We start from the raw sequence: 21110 nt of genomic DNA, 5'->3' as shown, positions 1-21110 counted from the left end.
CGTGTTCCCTAACTTGTGCGGCTTGTGGCGTTAAATAAGGGATTTCCATGGCCAAGAATATATGACCACAGTGTAGATTGTCTCAACGTGAGAATCTATGAAGTTGGAAGGTATGTGATATGTTTCAGTAAGTGATCATTCATGTTTGAGAAAGGTAGAGGGTAAAGGCTAGCATAAGTACACTTTCAACCGGGGATTCAGAAAATCGATGTTAATTTGTGCAAAAAGAACTGTACCGGAACAGCAAGGTGACTTTAACCCTGCAGTATTTTCTGAGGAAATTTGGTCATAATTCAGTGAGCCGAAGGTGTTCATCACTAGTACGGGAGATATCTGGTCAAAACTGTCACATTAAAGCAGCTCATATTTGCTATTGAGAGGAATGTTAGTAGTTCGCTGTGTGTAGATGGCTGTTGTTCTGTTCACCGAGCAGCACTATTTAGTTGTAACCGTTTCGTTACAAGTCAAGCTGTCATCATCCGTGTGCAGCAGACTGGTGCTGTGTCGTAGTTTAGCAGTTCGTCAGTATGTAGTCCAGTGTGTACAGGTCGCTGGACCACGGAAAACCACAATGCAAAGCAGATCAACTGCACACTGATGATGCCACTGACGAGGAAGCTTTCGCAAACAAATTGCCAAACTCAGCAACTTTATCGTAAAGCGAACATAATATTTACACTGGAACTGGTAAATAAAGGTTGGTTGGCAGATTAACCATCACGCAAAGCTCTTTTGCACATACTGGATCAAAATGGTTGGATGCGCTCACTGCGGCCTTCCGGGAAAACTGGCTGAAATCGCCATGCATATTTCCAAGACCATGTATGAGGTCAGATGCGAGGAACGTGGTGCAAATGTACCTATTCCAGCCAGATTCAAAGACATATATAGCTCGTCGCAACAGGCAGTCCAAGCCCTGTCATCATCATTTTGTGGACACAAAACTTGTCTACATGTCACTAAGGAATGCGCACTTGTCTTCTCCCCATTCTTTAAGTCGTGGAAGAATTAATCTAAGAAAGCTAAGTTCAGTAGCTGCGGTTTGCAAACAAGATAACAGTTAGCTAACCGGCTGGTTTATCAGAATGATGCAGCAGCTCAAATTCAGTCCATTTCTACTAAGCAATTTTTCTTTCTAAAACTGCTTGGAAAAATCCACGCGTAAAATGTCTCCCGGAGTAGTCTACGCGAATATTTGGTCTTTTCGTATGGAATCTGGATCACACGTAGTATGAACGTTGAAGGGCTTTGGAACATCCATTCAGAGTTGCATTTCTGTGAACTAGCAAGTGGTTACTCATGGAGTTTCAGAAAACATGGCAATGGGAAAACTGATGAAGCTTTAGCCGAATTCACTTGAGACTTGTGTACTTGGCGTTTTCCTTGAGATACCCAAAATTATGTTAGGATGGACAGGACATACTTTTACGCCAATGTTACAACAGGAGTTACATCGCCGTTTAAAAAGGAAATTACAGCTATGAGGAAACTTGAAAAATCGCTTGCAACGAACTGGATCTTGCCAGCATATCCAAGGTTCTCACTTCTTCAGGTTGTTCCTGATCTTTTCTCAGCGCTTCAATTTGGAAGACTGAATCTCGTAAAAAACACTTCTCTATGGACGCTTAGCTTTCTCATTGAGTTAGTAAAAAACATATTTAGGTCAAACAAAAATCTCATACTGTGTACTTAGATCATATCAGTTGTCCTTTCATGATGGAGGTTTACACATTTTAAACGCTCGTGAACAGAAAGTATTCAGTTCTCTCCTACTGAGTGGGTACTGGAGACAGAAATCCAAGTCAATAGCTGAATATCTGTTGGTCGTGAGAGATTTGTGAGTTATAAAGGGAATTTCCTCCTCTACATGGAGTTTATCGATGCTGAAAAGTCAAGAAGCGCTGCGCAGCTGTTTTATCCCTCTTGGGGATCATCAGCAGTGCGCGTCACGAATCCACCACCTCACTCCTAGTCATATGAACACGAACCGCCAATAAGCAATGTGATTAGCTTTACTAATTTTTATCGCAATTTGGTCTCAATTACAGCGCGAAACCTCAATTAAACCTGGAAATCTTTTTATCATAGGGGGGTGGTTCAAGTTCTGAATGGAATGGGATATTGAAAGGCTAATTGGAGTCACTGTGTACTTACAGTAAACCGACAAACATGAGAACACAGTAAGGGGAATAAGATCTGTTCGATGTGTTTACTCAGCAGGTCATTACGAAGTAACAAGCACAAGTGGGAGGGAATCAGTGATGCGACCCGGTTGATTTTTCGGGGCACAGAAGTTCTTGCATGATTGTAAAACCACATTTCATGTCTAGTCCAAACTGGTGATTCTTCTTACGACGAATCCAGTAGCCTTTCGGCTCTAACCAGTGTGACATACATAGCGCATTACCACGGGTGTTAACAGTCTACCAACCAAAGATATGCTGCTTGTCTATTGGTCTTCTTCTTGTGCTTTGCGTAGCAGAAGTTTTGGTGTAAACTTCACACACACATATTTCCAATCAAAGAGATATTTCGTATGGCCGTTTTATCTTGAAATTACAAATTCCTTCTGTATTGGTCACCGCTCTTTCATAGAGCTATCTGTATATCGCGTTTAGTATCCAAACGACGCGTTATTTCGTGTGAACCCTGTTCCATGTTTTATATGTGCAATGTTGTCGCCCATTTAGCGCACACCACTAGGAACGGCTAAAATCTCTCTCTCTCTTGGACAATGGGACGACAGATACGTGAACGAATAGGGTATGGACGGACGAGTGTGAAGGAAAATGCACGTAAACGCTGTTAGTTTGTCTGGTCGAAGTTGGAACCGCATAACCGGGAAAGCAATCGAGTGTTTTTACTATCAGTTCCTTTGCCAATCAATTTGACATTACTCGCATCTGACCCAAGGAAATCTAAGATAACAGTGTTTCAAAGTAAAGAATCTTTTAGATCCATTCATTTCAAAGCTTAGTACAATGGGTTTCTTTTCAAGTACGGGAAAATCAAGAACAAAAGTAAAGAATTGTATCGACCACAGAAGCGGTCACACTATAGGCCACTGATACCGACCAATCCGTTTCAGGTTGTGTGTATGGTGAAAGCATCTGGCCCAGTTTCGTCCATTAGCTTTGTGCAGACTCCGGATTATAGTAAGGCCAGAGTGACAATATGGTTTAGACAAGCTGTTTTTGCTTACAGAGAGAGAGCCGAGTGGCAACCGTGTTAGTTGTACTTAATATCCTTCATTTGATACCCAAAAACTTGTGCTGGGATACTCACTATTCAAGTCCGGGGGACTGATTCCCAGTGAATATGACAAAAACCCTTAGAGAACGAGCGAATTGAAAATCCAGAACTCCGAGTTTAAGCTGTCCTCTAGTTGGTTGTGAATTCCAAGCCCAAAGGATTCAGTCCCTTAGTGATTTGTGTACAATTTGTCCTGTTGTTTGGCATAAGGTAATGAAACTTGTCCACAGTACATGTACAGTTTCGCTTTGTAGAGTGAGACACAGAATCCTCACCGATGTCTTCTCCCAGTAGACCTGCACTTACTATGCACCTTAGGCTGGGACAGAGTTGCACGTTTCGGAGCTATCAGACGTTGTGCTGATTGGCACGACATCCTAAGGCCACCTGAGCAAAAAGATGAGTCTTATGCAGTTTTCTTTCTGCTTTCAACAGAGAAAGTACACACGAAGCTCAGCGTTCCGTCAAACAGTACAGTATTCATCACAGTTAAATGTATTTCTTTGCACTTTAGGAATCCTGTAATATCAAGTCCACAAGGCGGATGATTTCTGTCGCACGCAGTTGTACTATGGAAATTACTAAGGTGCATTGCGGCATCGATTCAGCAGCAGTGAGGGGATGGTGAACGTCTGACTCAGCAGTGTATGGCAGAATACAGAAAATACCGGTCACTTCGTGCGACCAGGCCGTTCTATCCGTAAAAGCATCCGGGAAACTTGTAACCAAGCCAATTCGCTACTATACTGGAAGAACATTTCATTCTTAAGGGACAGCAACTTTCTGACCAATGTCATGAGCACGTTAACATCACTCCATCTCTGCGTCCCAAATACCCTTATCATCCACGCTTTCTTTACAAAATGAAACACTAGCCTGCCCGTGGAAAGACGGTACGACCCAGACAGTAGTCGGTCATTTTACCAAGGCTGTCCAAAACGATGGAATTCATCTTTATGCATGACTGACAAAAACACTCACAGGGGACAAAATGTATTTTCACAGGAAAACGTCAACTTGCACCGTAAGTCTTTTTTTGGTCATCTGAAACAGCTGAACTAAATGTCTAGACGCCGGAGCTGAGGTAGAGACAACCTAGTTGAACTTCCTCATAGGCTTCGACCAGTGAAAAACATCAAACACGCTTAGGAAACCGGCCATCTATAGGGTTCAGAGTTCATGACCTCAACAGATAGAAGAATGTTTGAGCTATCGAATAATATCTATTGAAGTGAGCAGAACAATATCCGGCCCATCCATTCTTGTGCGCCACAAAATTCATCACTCTACTCATTACTGTTTCATCCTATCAAAAAGATCTACCGACACTTCTTTATTGACAATGAAAACGAAGTTCAGATGATATCAAGATTTACAGAGGTGTATGTACAACTTGGGACCAAACCATAATTCAACAAGACCACCAGGTATCCGTCATCGAAAATCACCTTTTTTTCGTTAGTAAAAATGTCGCCAATATACTTTCACATATGAGTTTCTCGAAGGTGAACTTTAGATCTACACTTGTGCATACCCCTGCATATGCCTTGACATCCACCGAAGTTCACATAACATAGCTTGATGTCTTAGTGCTGATAACAGGGACTAAGGCCTTTCGACGCGATCCTAACCAACCCATTGATGTTTGATTACATCAGACCCTGTATCGGGTTGTTCAAACATATAGCCCGTCATTCAAGCGGGATAGGAAAGCAATGAACCGGCGTAACTGCTGGTCAACAACTTTGTTTATGACACCTATAGTCTGCTTTGGAACAAAATGCTTTGCAGAGTTTGCACAACTTTAACCATCTCAGTCAGTGGATGCTAGCGATAGGTTCAACACGCAAACTTGGGGGCCGCTGTATAAAGCAAGAACATCGGCACCACCTATTTGGTTCTCGTCCAAAGTAAATTTTTCTCCGTGTTAGCCGCGTCTAGAACTCAGTCCCACAGGAAATAGTCTGCGGTATACCTGTGATGACAAGCAAACATAACCTCGATGCACAGCTTGGATTTATGGGCCCCATAACGAATACCTAGTTGCCCCAACAGATTCCACCCACCCGAAATCTGCCTCAACCTATAGGACAAAAAGTTAACGATCCCTCCGTCAGCCTATGGATTCTACGAAACTGTTCAGCAGTTCTGCCGACTTACTGCTGCTCACCAAACGACACTTATTTGATCGAGTATTTTTGTAAAGCCTTGTTTGATCGTGATAATATCAGGAGGGGCCAAAGTTTGCTTTCAATTAACTGTCCATAGCCCAGCCAGCTTAAGAGTATGAGAGAGAACGAAATAATGGGTAAAATCTAAGCTGAAGAACCGAGAAACGCTGTACAGCTGTCTCACTCTTATTGGGAATCACCTCATAAAACTCCAGTGGGGAGTTTCGAACCAGTGACCACTCAGCTGGTAGTTTGAACACTTGATGATCGCATTGCAACTTCTCGACTTTGTGCTCAAACACACCGTCCGCAGTTATACTGGCAAGCTGTTTGATAAATTCATCGGCGATTGCCTGGATTTTTCGAACTTTTATGCAAATCAATGGAATGAAACCTTCTACCAGTTTAAATCCAGTTTTTTGGCTTAGATGTAGACATGCGGTGGTTCATCGCATTATGGGGATAGAAACTCATTTCAGAAGCATCTAGATTACTGCACACCAACAAATTAAGCCGCATGTGTCGAAGTCTGTCATTTGGTTTATCTTTATCTTCAGGCTGGCTCGCTGATTTTCTCCTTATATCATAGTAGGAAATTTTGAAATGCAGATTCACTTCTACTCACCTGCCTTTATTAGGTAATCATAGCTTCCCGAGAATACTGGATGTTGATTGGACGAAATACTCATAGTTAAATAGGCTTTGAGTAACCGTATTCACATGTTACATAATTAGCATCTAACCATCGTAGACCCTTATTCAAACATTACGTACACAGTACGTGAATGCATCCTCCTAGTAGTCAATAAACCGTTTATGAAGATCTCCGGAGTTTAGCGAATATACACTCATTTGCAAACTAATTTGGTTTTTCGAGAGACTCACCTGGAACCCAGCTGAATCTCTTGTTTGTGATGCTCTGAGGCAATTGAATATGCTGCACTAGGCCGCCTCATGTTTGAGTCGCTACGATATTCGAGATATCGCGATACGTGTATATCTCATAAGGTTGCTGAAAATCCGTCGACAGCCCACGACCGGTTTCTCCCTTTTTGGGGCTCATCAGGTAGGCGCAATCCCCGGGTTTCCGTCAACCTTATGTTCTACTTGAAACTAAATTTCACGGAGTTTACGAACTCGCGTCTTCAGTTTGCCGGCCTCGGGAAATCCCACATATCCAAGCGGTCACCAGTGATCAGAGTCTGATTAATGATGGTTACTGAGGTTGCCTGCACTAGGCGCTTAGAAACCATAAATATCTGGTTGGCTCATTGATTTGTTTTTCTGTAGCCACCTTGGGCATATTGTTGCCATCATTACGAGTCCTAAACTTTCTATCAGCTTGACCTTTCGATTGTCCTGACAACTACCTACATAATTATTGTATTGTTGCGGCCTGAAGACCAAACATAGAAGCGAGATCTTGTTGGCCACACCATATTCTAATGACCTTGCTCAATATAGTTGAGTAATCAAAAAAAATTCCGAATAACCATTTTCTAATCGTGGAGGCACCCTCACCTTCAGGCACCGGCAATTTCCCGCAAAAACCGACCCCTTTCAAACTCTCTCAGAAGTTCACCAATTTGAACAAAGCCGTAATGTTTACGCGAAATAAGATGATGTAAACATCAGTCGAGGCGGCTTATAGGCTGATCGCAAGGGGCGAGACAAATGGAATTCATTGTAATATGGTGAACTTCTCGTTGCGTTGAATGGACTCACATGGTTCCTAATCAACACTGCTTCGTCGCAAGTTAAACAATCACGTGCTTCAACTCTCTAAGCAAAACTGGTGGTCCTAATTCCTGGAAATGACCACATTTCTATTGGGTAAAAGGCATGGCTTCATAAAGGCTAAAGTCAGGCGTCAGAAAATTCCTTCACAAGGAGGCTGAGCACACTTCACTTTTCAGAAGAAAGAGACCTGTAGAGTTGGTTTGTTTAACATTCCAAATTCTGATGGTTAATTTGCAAATTGTCTTCGTAAAATGTTTCACTTGGCGAATGCGCGGATGATATTCAGTTACTATGGTTCGTGAAATACTCCTAAAGAAAGTAGACCCAACTGATGGATGTCCACGCCTATCAAGCAATACAACCCTGCAGTATATCTATGAGCATCGTAACCTCCTCTGAACAGGCCGTTCAATTACATATACTCGATGGATCACCAATGTGAAAACCAGTAGGAGACTCTACTGAGAAGAAAGCAGTGGAAATACACATCACAAATCCTCATTTCCAACTTTCGTGAGGTCACAAGAAGACTACTCGAACACCACACTTTGACCATGGATTACTACAACTCGGCAGCCTGTATGAGTTGGGGGATAGACCTTGACCATACTGCCCATGAACAGATTAGAAGCAGGTTGGCATACCTTTAAGGGTTTGTCAGTAGACTACCTTGGAACAGAGTAGGCACTGATCCTAAGCTGTTCGAAAACTCGAACGGCAGTCTACTTCTCTCTCAGAGGCAGGATGTATTATGCCAGAAAAGCCGACTAGAATAAATGGCACCAAGCGTACTTCGTTTTGAAACAGTGGGTCCTACCCCAATCATTTGTATCGGAACATCAACAAGATGGAGATTGTGCGATGTTAACATTTCAAAGTAATTTTATCAGTCGCGGACATAAGACACTTGACCTGTACAAGTGAAAAGCACAGTCATATGGACTGAACATCGAACATCACACGAGGTCATGTGGTAAAAGTTGGGTTGTGGACACTTCTGAGTCACAGTACTTCTTGTACACATGGTGTTTTAATTAACGCTGTTTTATGAAAAGGCAATAAATTCGGGCGTTCGGGGCGCAGCCTAATCTTGAAGACTTGAGGGGAGTTAACCATATGGTCTGTCTCATACGTGTGGTGCACAATTGGTGAGACACAGTTGCTTGTGGTTGATAAGCTGTCATCTTCCACTTGCATGTTCCGCGACAGCGCTTTTAGTGAGCGTACGGAAATCCGTTGATAAAACCACAGGTTCTTCCCAACTGTATAGGTATCACCGTAACTGCAAGCGAACTCTTACATGTGCGGCAGTGTTATCCAAAACACCGTCGCACTGAGTTCGAAACACAGGTAATCTGGTTGCAGAGGCTACGCATATCTGGTCAGCTGTGGACGTGAAATTTAGGGATGATATGAGTTTTTGTCTTATTCTGTTAGCCGTGTGGCCGTCGTTATGCAGTAAACATAGAAAGGCTTCTTTCCTCAAGCTAGCTCTAACCATGTCAGAGGGCGTGCTCGGTGAAGGTGATGAACCGGTCCAAGTAGCCGTTTGCGCTCAGCGTCTGTTTTGAGAAGACTTATTCTCTCCCTTTTTCTCTCCCTATGAAATAGTGGTTTTACTAACTATCGCTTATAAGCAGTGGGCAAGAAGATACTGAAGTGTAGACACTGACCACTCTGTGTGGCTCGATGGTACACCGTGCTTTGTGCGGATCCATTGGGACATCACGTCATGAGAAAATCACGGAAGGCTAAACTTTTATTCGAGCGAGAATTCTCAATGACCAACGGTTAGGTGAATTAAGTATGTAATTAAAGTAATTTGAAGTGTTAACAGCTCGCAATCTGTCTTTTCGCTATTTGAATGAAACGCTTTAGTCATTCCCGGATATTGCCAACAGCGTTTAGTTGGTTAGAATAGGACCACGTAGCGTAATATCACGAAGATGGCTGTGTGTTGAGGGTGCAGTGAGATTCCAGAAAGCTCAGAGCTCTCGTACTATGGGAAAGCTGCTCACCAGTGGTCATACGCTTATATGAATAAGTCAACAGCTAGTTAGGACCAGACTTTCACACATAACTGAGATTCTTCAACTGTGCAAGCTGTTCCCGTGGGAAGTGGCCTCAAGTGGCTGACCAAAGAGTCCAACGTTGGATCCTTCTGCTCCCATCTGATGAGACCCCTGAAGCACCATTGGAGCTCACGTGCAATGACAATGTCAGTAAGTTCAAATCTAGATCGGTCTATTTGACTCAGCAGTGTGGACAGATATTTACGAAGCAGTCTTGTTTACACAATAAAGAGCACGTCTGACAGCTCGTATTGCTTCGGACGAATGGTCAACGCGCTATCCAGTTATCGGATAATGGGGACTGGTGTGAACCTATTGAATCGAAAACAGTACACTGCGGAAAGGATGCAAAGTATCGTATACCAATCAATTCTTGGTCAAAATGTTCAGATTGACAAGGTGGAGCAAATGATCACATAACCAACAGCAACCTTAAAGAACGAAATTTACAAAATTCGATAGACCAGTATTCAATTAACTACTTGACGCAGATTCCATTACACAGTACAAGTATGGGCTAGCAAAAACGCGTAAACCTTTTGCACCTCTGCGTCTGCTATTTTCAGTGTACCGATCTACATACCACAGACTTGCCTGATGGCTGACTGACAAACTTGAGCCAGTAAGATCTCAATGAACTGCGTACAGTCTTAAAGAAGCCTACCAATCTGATGATTTGGTACAGAATATCGATACCATCGACAGGTTATTGGCTTCGTTGAATGGTTCATCCCTTTTCACAAATGAAATCGTAGACAGTAGTTATGAGTTTGCTAGTCAGAACGGTTCATCAACCGATCTTCCTGGGCCCATATCTCTTTGTACAACAAATGTGAAGTCTTTATTCAACGGCCCATAGTATAACCGGGCACATAGCCTCGCAGTGAAATGCCTGTGTGGACCGGTGCTGGTAGACACATCTGTAGGATAGGTGGAGCATCCATTTCAGGAGAAGATTGAGCAATTATTGGTATACAAATGATATATGGATGACAAAGTGCTACATGTACTAATCACGACCAAACAGAATTTGACAGTATTCACAACTATTCCAAATCTACCGCAAAAGTCGAAGAAGGTAATAGAAGGGCTTTCCTTGAACTGCCTCCAACTGATTAACACGATGAATCGCTTTATTGTGGAACATTCGGAAGAACTATTCGTGCAGTGAACATAAACGCTAGGTGTCCCGGTGAATAGAGGTGGGCTTAAGTGGAGACATTCGACCACAGGCATAATCTTATTGTCACTTCTGACAAAAATACACATGAAATGCACCTAAACAAAATAAACTTGGCTGAGAATGATTATCCGTTAAGTTTCGCATACAGGTGACGAAGTCTTCAAACTACTTTTACTGTTCCAAAACAACCGGTCTGTTTATAGTTGGAGGGTTCGTCTTACAGGTGAACACGTAACCAATTGATGTGATTGAAGGATGAGTGGTGTCAAATGCTGTCTTAGTGCGCGTTAACCACAACACTGATCAGCTGCTTGTGGCCGAACGGTTAAGTGTTCAGGCTACTCGGTGAGAAGTTGCCGGTGTTCGAAACTCCTTTTTTGTGTCGTGAAATTTGCACTGCTGAGGTATCCAAATAAGGCTTTTCAGTGTAGATTACTTTCACTTACAGGACCAACCCTTCATCGGAAATTCCCAAATCTGTTCACACTACCGAGAGTTTATAGTCAACTTACAAATGTGATGCGATGCCTGAGTACGCGCTCCCTAATTGCAGCAGTTGTCAGAAATACTTATGAACTGATTTTTTTTTAACAAACTACGGGCATTCCAAACCCTACCAAAAAGGACACGTTTATTTGTTCGCCAAACCTTTCTTGGTTTACCAGTTTAGGTCAACCTTTGGGTCTCAGCACATCGGCAAATCTGTAAGACACGAACAGAGGTGTATATCAGAAAGGGATCACCTACAACAGAGTCGGCTGTCCGAAACTATCCATCGATAAACATTACATCAGACCCGAAGATGGTTTTCATAGTGATTTTAATACCCAAACGAAAACTTTATATTACCTCAGCAATTGCAACACCGCAAATGAGCGAGTGCTGACTGACGCAACATTGACACGGCGATCGATTTCTCCGGGTGCATCTTTCTATCTGTTATTTCACCTCATTACGTAACTGTATTAGGCCATCATCAGAAGAAGTTTTTTTCTATGCTTTATCACCGTGGTACCACAATCAATCAAACAATGCTTATTCTGTGTCCCCCCAAGATTAGCCGATTTCATTCACTTAGGTGATGCCACACGCTTCGTTTTAGTCACGTCGTCTGAACCGACCACGCACATTAAGTTACAAATGACATGGCCTTGTGGCCCTTTACGAATACATCCGCTTTTATGTGGACGATTGGTTTAACATCACAGTAGTTGTTGTTGAGCTGCAGTTGAAACGATTGAGCACAAGACCTTTTACACCTGAAAACTGGTGTTTCCAATTTCGGAAAGCGTCTCGTTCTACTGTATGTTTGCAGTCCCAATTTAGAACACCTATCCTTTTCAGTAGGAAGACTTGATAATAGCTTTCTAAAACCTGCTGCTCAGAGATACATACCATCCAAATGGGGACCCAAAATTAACAGGAAAATGTCTCAGAAAAGTGATGATATGACAATAAAGAGCGGATAACGAGTGCAACATATGTATGCGACCACATTTAACTACTCTCATATTCAGAAAGTTTTGGAAGCCGAATACCGGGCAAGTCATCTCTATAAGACGATTGATGATGAGAAAGTGTCAGAGTAGTGAATGATCCTCCATCCCTCTAATCTTCATCCACCAATTCGGCTTTGGGATCCTAGAATTCTGAGTATTTAAATAGTTTGTGTGCCAGCATTTCTCAGTTTTGTCAAGATTGGGAAGGTCAAGTAGCTTCGCATGGGACGAAACAGAAGCCATTTCGTGATGACATGAGAAGGGAAAACCATTGCTTTTGAAGCGTCCTATACTTCTGCTCATTTGGGGTGACATGTAGCGATAATAGCCGTTGTACAACCCAGATAGATATGCACGTTCAGGTCTTGAACAACGATAGGCGGCCAGCTCTCCTGGCGACCCAAAATTCCCTATTCACTCATTCGACGGTCAAAATCTGTATTGGCATGAACTTCTTTGTGGTAATCGATCGGCAGACATCAGGACTTATATTTTGCATGCTACTTTCTATGTGACTTCTGTCGGTTTTACGAAGTCAGTAGGGTAATAGTTCCTGCGTTCCTCATTGTTTTTGCTCGTGTTTTATTCGCGTATTATCCACTGTACAAATGTATCATGTGCTTTGCCTTACGTTCTATGGAAGGATACAAAGCATCGTCTTCGTACTCATTTTCAAAACTGGGGTAGATTGTGAACTCATGACCATCTCATCGCCTCACCTTACTAACACTGGTTCATTTCACACGCTGAGAATACCTGTCCATCAAAGGCTCTATCGATTTCACCTTGAGTCTCTTGGGGACGTGTGCGATCAATAGTTAGTTCACACCCACTGCATGGATTAGATTTGGTGATCTCAGCTCTCAAACGGTGCTTATGAGATGCTGATAAATTTTGCTATCGCAGATTTGTGTGGGGCAAGTAACACGCTCAGTATCTACAACGATTTGATCATATGTACTAACCTGCTGATACCAAGAACCATTAAATCATTTAGCATAATATGTGGAAGAACAAATCGACTGTTCTTTCAGTTTGCTATCAAACGGATTCATTTCTGTGCCTTTCCCCGAAATGAAGCAGGGTTTCCTATGAAAATTTGCACAATTAGGTCTCTTAAGGACAGTGCATCCGAACAGTTGATAATTACCACCCTAATGAACCTTTCGAAAAGGACCGTTTTCCCAAATTAGGTGGCTGTTCTTGTGGATCAGCACATGAAACTTTCTAGTTAGTTCTTCCGTTAAAGTCTGCATTACGTGCATTACCAGCAGTAATCAGCATACCAAATACGGATTCAACTCAAGAAGCTGAAAGACGAGAGGAGGGAAAACAGTGTCTAAAATACACTTGTTTTCATCAGATTTCCTTCGGTCACCCGTCGTCCTCAAGTCTAACAATTTGCACAAACACTTCTCACTGGTGTCCATACTAGGTACCCCATGGTGGTACAATTTGGAGCTATAGATGTGCATGTGTTAGTGTCAAACATCCTGTTCAAGGTGGAACATCAGCTTAATACTCGCGGAGTACGGTTTTCAGAAGTGCCTGTCAGCTGCGCTTCCCACTCGGACAGACAGCAAGTTGAAAAGACTATTTACAATTCAGTCAATGGTGACTAATGTACTAAAGAAGTTGATTTAGGTTGACTGTGCCTACAAAAGCCAAATGGCCCTGAAATTATAAGAGGTTACCTGAAATCTCTTCTAGACTGGTTGTTTGGTTGATGCTACATAGGCGCAGGAGCACCCTGTGCTCACGAGCTGTTAAGTTAGGAGATGTACGTCGATCGAGGCTCCACACCCACAAAATGTGTAACTATTGCACGGAGCTCAAGTAGGATTGCCAAGCTCTATATAGGTTTGCTACCCGAAAACGTTGAGGAGATTTTGAAAGTTAGACGGTTTTGCTTTGGCTCCTCCAGTGATCCTTATGTGACAATTTTTCACCTCTTGTTGGCCAACTCTGTTGGTTGTCACTTGATACAACCAAAAATATCGACAGAAGACAAGCTAACAGCCATTCGAATGATGGGAAACTAAAAACAGGTAAGAGGGCGGACTCGCTAGTGGACGCAGAATCGGTCCACAATAAGATTTTCAATCCAACCCTCTTAATGAGACTTCAAATTGAAGAGCTACCACCAGTTCCACTTTCCTGTCTTCATCCTTTGCAAAGGCTGCAAATGAAAAGCAATTCCTAAAGGAAACTATTCACAAAGTTGCTGAAAACTCTTCGGAAGCCCACGACCGGTCTCACCCTTCTCGGGGCTCATCAGGTAGGCGCAGTCCCCGAGTTTCCGTCAAGCTTATGTTCCACTTGAATCCAAATTGGACTGTTTCGAGAAATACACTCATTTGCAAATCAATTTGGTTCTCACGAGAGACTCAACTGAAGAGTTTTCAGCAACCTTGTGAGAAACCTTTGTGAAAATATACTGTGATATCTCGAATATCATGCCAACTGAATCATGAGGCGGCCAGTGTTAGCACATTCAGTTGTAAAACATCATCAACGAGAGATTCATTCTCATTCTTCAGACACCCTCTCATGAAGCTCTTGGAGTATCCGGTTGAGATGGTATAGCATACGCCCGTTTCTGACGCTTCTGACGAACATTGGGACCTGGTTCGTCATTGAAGCTCGCACTCGGGGATTATGTAAATATGTGGACGTCAAGTGCCAAGCGAGGACTGCTTACATCAAAGGCTTGCGCCAAGGGGCCATTTGGTGGTACTTGTGTCCAATGACACATACCCTTTTCTCGATGGGTCATAGCATCAGTTGGGGCGATCTATCTGAGAATGATAAAGGTTCAACGAACTAAATGAAAAATCCCGGGAAGTTTCTTTGGATTATGACTTACGTTCCAAGAACTAGAAGCCTCTAAATATGTCATAAATATCAGATTACGCTTGCCGTCCATCTGATGTTGACTAGTTTGGTTCTAACAGGCTCCGATTTTGTGTGAATATATCGCAGAAGTCCAGTCGTGAAATGAACATCAAGGCGAAGGATTGGCGCTCACGGATTTGCAGTGCTGTGGCTTTCCTCTTATCATTGAATATAGTTTTGCGATCCCGGTTGGTTTGGTAAACAGTAAGCAGACACTGCATTGCTCACACAGCAACGCTGCTTCGAGAAATATGAGGACCGGATACACATCGGTCAGTGAAGTCTCCAGCCAGAGCAGTTTACCCACAGCAACCTTACTAATGAAGTACTTTGGCGGTTTACAAAAATTCGGAGTGCAAAAAGATAGCAATATCTAGAAACCGATCGAGTGGAAGACTTAAAGTAATCATATGGTTAAGAAACAAACCGCTTACAGGTGGCAGCAAACTTCTTCCCCTATTTCAACCGGGACACATGCAGACTGACCGTCTTATCTTATCTTATCTTATGGACTAACTGCCCATTTCGGTGGTGCATACTGACGGAGAGGTGGAAGACCGAAGATGCAATAACAAACTTTTTACAGAAGTTCACAGAAGGGTGAGGCGAATTTGTAGAGAGTGATAGCACCAGAATGAGCCATGAACGTAACCAAGGATCCTCAGTCATGGTGGGTGTGAACGCTACACCTATTTTAAACATTCATTTACTCTCAGCTACGGACAGGTCGATCACCTTGTCCGTAGCCAATTCATTGATTCAAAAATTACGCAACTTATTGACTGGTCATCTGTGAAAGCTGTTTACCAAAAACACCCAAATCGGTCAACATATTAACTCTCATGATTTGTACTTTCGAGTCGAAAACGAGACCTCGTGTACTTCTTAGCAATGTTGTTATGTTATAATTTTTAGAAATTACTGCCAATCGAGAACTTGTTGCAGCAGACCGAGGAATAGCATAGACAGACTTGGGAGAAAGTATATAGGAAGCGGAAGGCCTCTAAAAATATGTACCCTTAAGCCTGCTGTCCACTAGCTGAATGTAAAACTCGTCACATTATAACGTTATTAGCAATAGACTCCGCGCTGTTCGTTCACATGTGATGTTTTTCAGTGTGGCCCTGCTCCATTTAAGCCTAATGAATAAAGCATCAATCGGCGCATTTGACTGCGCGCCGACTACGTCTCAGAGACTGGGAATGAAAAGTTTGCAAGTAACTGCCAACCTCAGCAAACAGATCAATGGCCATTAACCACCAATATTTTGACGCAGTGAATCGGTGTAGAGTGAGTCATTGATTTGTTTTTGATACTTACTTGGTAACCCCTTCAAGGAGACCCCTGCAAGGGGTACCTAAACTTTACCCGGGTGAGAGGCAAAAAACGGATGATTGCTTTAACTTTATACAGTCGTCTAAGAAACATTCAATTACCTGCATTCGTTATCAACATCTCCTTCAGGCTTTTAGAAGAACGGAGACGAGACTTTTTATGGTCTTTTTGGATGAATCCAGGTCCTTTCGCGGTTTCTTAGTATCCATCTTATCTGAGCACTACTAACACCAGTCAGACGGCTAGTATTCTGACCTGAGTTGCCACATTTGCTTGATTCTTTAGTTATAGATATCATTATCAGAGCAATGCTTTACGGCAGCCAAACCATGCACTCTGCAAATTAGTTTTGCCTTGCAGGTCTCAGTCGGCCGCACCGTACCCAGTTCAAGAGCAGTCGAGCTGTGTCCATTAGACAGACAAATAAACAAGACCCCCCTCAAACATTTACTTCACTTCCACCAAGCAGCCGTTGAGGTGCTAATGCATACTGCATTGATTTCCGGCAGGCAGACCAGCCAACCGATGCAAATACCAGATGCCGAACGATCGATGTTGTGCTGTCGTAGCGGAACTGATGGAGAGTCGGTCAGATGAACCACGAAAACATCAGTGATCGCATGCTTCACCGAAATCACTGACACACATTACAACGGTGATTATGATCTATGTGCTTTCCATCGATGAGTTCGAGTGACCATATTGAGACGTCAAATCTGTGGTCTACATCACCAGCGCACACAGACGGTCAACTTACATGTTCCAACGGACAGTCACAAACCACTGATTTTCGATGTCTGAGTGAACAAAGAACCTAGGCGTCATCATGTAGGTGGCCCAGTACGGTAGAGAAGAGGATCAAGGCACGTGCACTGAGGGGTAGGCATTAGTCAACCGAACATTGTCAGTCAGTCACAAAACCATTTTGCATCTGGGAGAAACAACAGACATTTCCGGGACTAGACAGTGTTTCCTCTTCGGTTCTGGGAGTATGTTTACTAAAGGCGATGAAAAGAATTTCGTACCGTGGGAAGTGTATACACTCTGTGTTTACCTTACCGTAGTTGTGTGAGTGATGGTCATTCGAGACGGATTTGAAACATTACTGGCTGTTGTGCTTGTTTCCACAGTCAAATTGTTGAACGTCTCGAGGGGAAAAATAAAGAATACCAATGAACTTCACCTTACGTTCCGTATGTTTCGAATACACAAGATGGATTTGAAAAGGGATATGCGCAGAGTCGGAACGTATTCTAAAGAATATTCTGATACACTTCAACACTGTTGGAAGCACTAACTCACAGAATCCAAACTGCTTCACACTCAATCCACTCAGTCTGGTGATGATAAACTATTCAATACTCTAATTTTACATGAAAAATTTTACGTCAACAACTATGGTCAGAAGGATCCTGTGCCTGGATTATTCCAAAAGTTCTAGCTGTTTATGGTATGCACGATCGAAAAACAGGAGTGACGCAATACTTGGTTGTCCTGTTGGTTGAAAAACGTAAGTAACCAGATGGTGAAGAAAAAGAGAAACGTTGCGACCCAACGGGAAAACGCACAACCCACACGAAAAACCAAAACATACCCTTTCAGTCGTCAGACAGTAAAATCCTACCAAATTTTAGGCTGATTTATAGGAAAAGCTTTCATACTTGTCTGTTGGAATCAATCGAAACAGCTGAGGAAATCGTAACGATAAGTTTTCGCTCGTTTTCCAGTATAGACAAGTTCCCATTACAGAATGAAATCTAGATTAGAAACAATTGGAAAGTATGCGTGTGTCACGTGTTACCCGCCAAATGCACATTTATCGTTTCTGGACTGAAAAAAAAGAATGAGGAGAGCAGTAGGTGATTATATTAGGCATTTGCCTCTCCTGTTACTGCGACTACTACAGCATCGAATCAAAGATATCGGTAAAAAAGATTAATTAATCTCTTCTCTGTCAATCGTGAATCAAGAGCAGCTTTTGTACCTGTAGGAATTTCTGACCGCCTCGGTAACCAAAACCAACTAAGGTGATTCAGCTCTGGAGGTGTAATTTCTCCTTCGACCAGGTAGACAAGAACGACAGACAGGGTTCCACAAAGTCTTCGACGAAACTACACCCTTTGTGGAGCCATTGCCCCGGAATAGTAAGACATGGATGCTCACAAAAAAGCGAATTACTACGCGACTCATTTTGAATGATAATCATTTACTGGATGTAGAGGATTGGCGGCATTTTTGTGCTGTAGACAGGACGATAATTTTTGAGGACGGTTTACGAATAACTCTACGAATAACTCATCAAAAAGGCATCTCGTTTGGGTAAGGTTAACTTATATGATGATTTGTCAAGTTTTTTAACGCAGCTGACGAAAATTTAATTGTTCACGTTTGAGTTCGCCGCAAAATTAGCACGTCTGCAATGGACATATGTATACTCTTTACTCTAATTTATACACACTAATTTTCTTGTTCTGCTAGTAAGGCGGCTTACTTTATTGTCGTTATCTCTCATATTGGTGCGACCATGCCCTCATACACCAAATTACTCATAGCGGAGTAGCCCATTAAGTACCTTTGACATGCCCCCAAAACACACTGAGATCCTTCATAACAAATTGATGCTTTCCCATCAAAGAGAAGTGCCGTTCTGTCACTGTGTATTATCTATTCAAGCGATGAACGAAAACAATGGCACATTAGGGACACCTGCGCTCGATATCCTGTGGCAACCTAACTACTGGGCCAATTGGGATGAAGCCTGTGGCGAGGAGACTAAACATTATAAAAATAGGCGGTCGATTTTTTGCCCGTCAGAGAAGCCAATAACTCTGGAAGTCAGAACTAGAAGGCGTGGTCCTGAGTTAAATGGAGTTCAAAACAGTAAAACCTACAATGAATGAGCCTCAAAGTTTGGTGAAGTAGGTTACAGCAATACACACAAACCTAATGCCAACGCTCTAGTGCTGTGTGAATGACACCACTGCGCTTTCCGTAGCACGGTGTTCGTATTTCCGTATTCTGTGGAACGGCGACCTCGCCCTTTCCCTAACTTGTTCTGTTATTCTAATGAGGAGGGGATTGGTACACTATAGCTATCAAGTGCGACAAGAACGGTTTGCAGTCCATAAAATCCCGTGTTGCTCGAGTCCACTTTATTTGCCAATAATTTACGTAGACTGCGCACCTCTGCTAGACACGCGTAGGGTTGTAGCCAGGTCATGTGGTCATTTGAAATGAAATCTGGTCAAATACTTTGATGGCCACCGAAGAGTTTTCACAATTTGTCCCTTGGAACAGAGAAAGTGCGTTCTTCATGTGTTCTAACTGATCTCGCCAATCCAGTTTAATCGGCGAACTATATTTTATCACCATCAAACTGCAACTGGCAACGTAGTGAGGTCGACTTGAACAGTCAAATTTGGCAGAAATGCGGGACGATCTCACTTTGTACTAACAGGGTTCTGGGACGAAGCGAGCGACGTCGTCTAGTGCACATGAGGAGATGAATGGTACGTGCACGTTGTAATTGGTACAAACGGCCTGAGTCAGAACAAGCCGCTGAGATGCACAACAGACACACTTTGGTATGCCATGGGGGCTGTGAACTAAAAGTACACATTGGCTGGTGTCATAAGGCCAAACAAAGTCTTAATCTAGCTAATGAAGCGGGGTTCAGACAAGGAGATCAAGAAAGCCGCGCCATTTCGTGGCTGAAAATCCTATATGCACCTTGTTAGCGAATCATGTAGATGGTGCATCGTGGATTAGGAATGCAAATATTATCGCGCTGCACACATCTCGCACAGGTTCTCACTGTCGTTCTATCGTAAGTGCACAAGCAGCTACTCATGTGAGGCAAGACTAACCACTGGCTGGCCTAGTAGCAGTACGTAAACATGGATGCGCTGTTTGCAACATATGGGCAATCAAATTAGCCTTGAAAATAAGAGGCACAAAAGCAGACAGCTTGGAGCGGGTCGTTGCAGACTGCAAATGCACATAAAGGATAACTCGGTTTTCAACTCTTCTTTGCTATGTTCTATCCTTCTACCGGAGGTTGATCTCGGATAGAACCCGCAAGTATTGCGTGCCGGTGCACGAAGGACGTCGAAGAAGACTGATTCATCAAGAATGAAATTAGGCGCTTGGTGCACCTTACCGAATGATTTCGTTTTCGCAGGTACTACTGTGACATCACTTGGCGAGGCAACACAGGCAGTCCTGCTACCTCAGGAGTCAGGCTAACTTGGGAAACAGAGGTGATAAGACTATCTCTTTAGAAAAGACAATGAGACCAAAAAAGTCATGCAGAAAGTGCAAAAACTTCAGTGCGGACCATATAGTGGCGCAATCGCATTGGCGTTCTGAGCGTACGGGGCGAACAAATTAGCATGTTATAAAATGTAACGTGAGTCTGTTGAACAGCTACTTATGATGACTTCCAACCTCTCATTTCAGCTAGAAGGCGTCATAGGCTGCTCAACATCGAAAGTCAGCTAGCATATCAGAAGCGATGGGAATTTCTCTTATGGTGTTTCATCTTGGTCTTTAAAACACATTGCGAACCAGAAACGCCTCCCTGCAGTTCTTTGAGAGAGACTACAATAAGCAAAACAGAGCTTGGATAATTCTCTTCAAAAGAGGTGTATAGTTGAGGGTCAATACTGTGTGAAGCGAAACAGCTTTCTTGGTTCAATCCGTACAATAAATTGACCGGGAAAGTGGACACCTAAGTTGTTGCTCTCAACTTTCCACGATCTTTACAGCGGTTTCTGGAAATACGGGCATTTTAGGCTAGGAACAATGGACTAGATCTTGCTACTTGTGAAACGTGCATGATGCAGGGAAAATAAATAACGGGTAGGCATCAGCCTCGATTGTTGCTGGTTTGTAACTTGTCCTAGCTGCTTGGCACGTGACGAAATGCTTCTCCTAACAGACCATGTGACCGTGTTCAATGAAG

General features: G+C 42.9%; 1 protein-coding gene across 1 annotated transcript in view; it reads left to right on the top strand.

Annotated features, from left to right (window-relative positions):
- The window catches only part of T265_02130 (hypothetical protein), a gene marked incomplete at both ends in the record, with an annotated part of 55791 nt that extends 35399 nt beyond the window's left edge, over nucleotides 1–20392 (top strand). The window contains one exon of the mRNA XM_009166304.1: nucleotides 20328–20392. Within this exon, the coding sequence (XP_009164568.1) occupies nucleotides 20328–20392 (65 nt within the window). The remainder of the gene's footprint in view (nucleotides 1–20327) is intronic.
- Nucleotides 20393–21110: the final 718 nt, after the last annotated feature.

Source organism: Opisthorchis viverrini (genome assembly GCF_000715545.1).
Source record: "Opisthorchis viverrini unplaced genomic scaffold opera_v5_25, whole genome shotgun sequence".
Lineage (NCBI taxonomy): Eukaryota > Metazoa > Platyhelminthes > Trematoda > Opisthorchiida > Opisthorchiidae > Opisthorchis > Opisthorchis viverrini.
The sequence above is the reverse complement of the archived record's forward strand: the minus strand, read 5'-3'. Positions and strand labels throughout refer to the sequence as shown.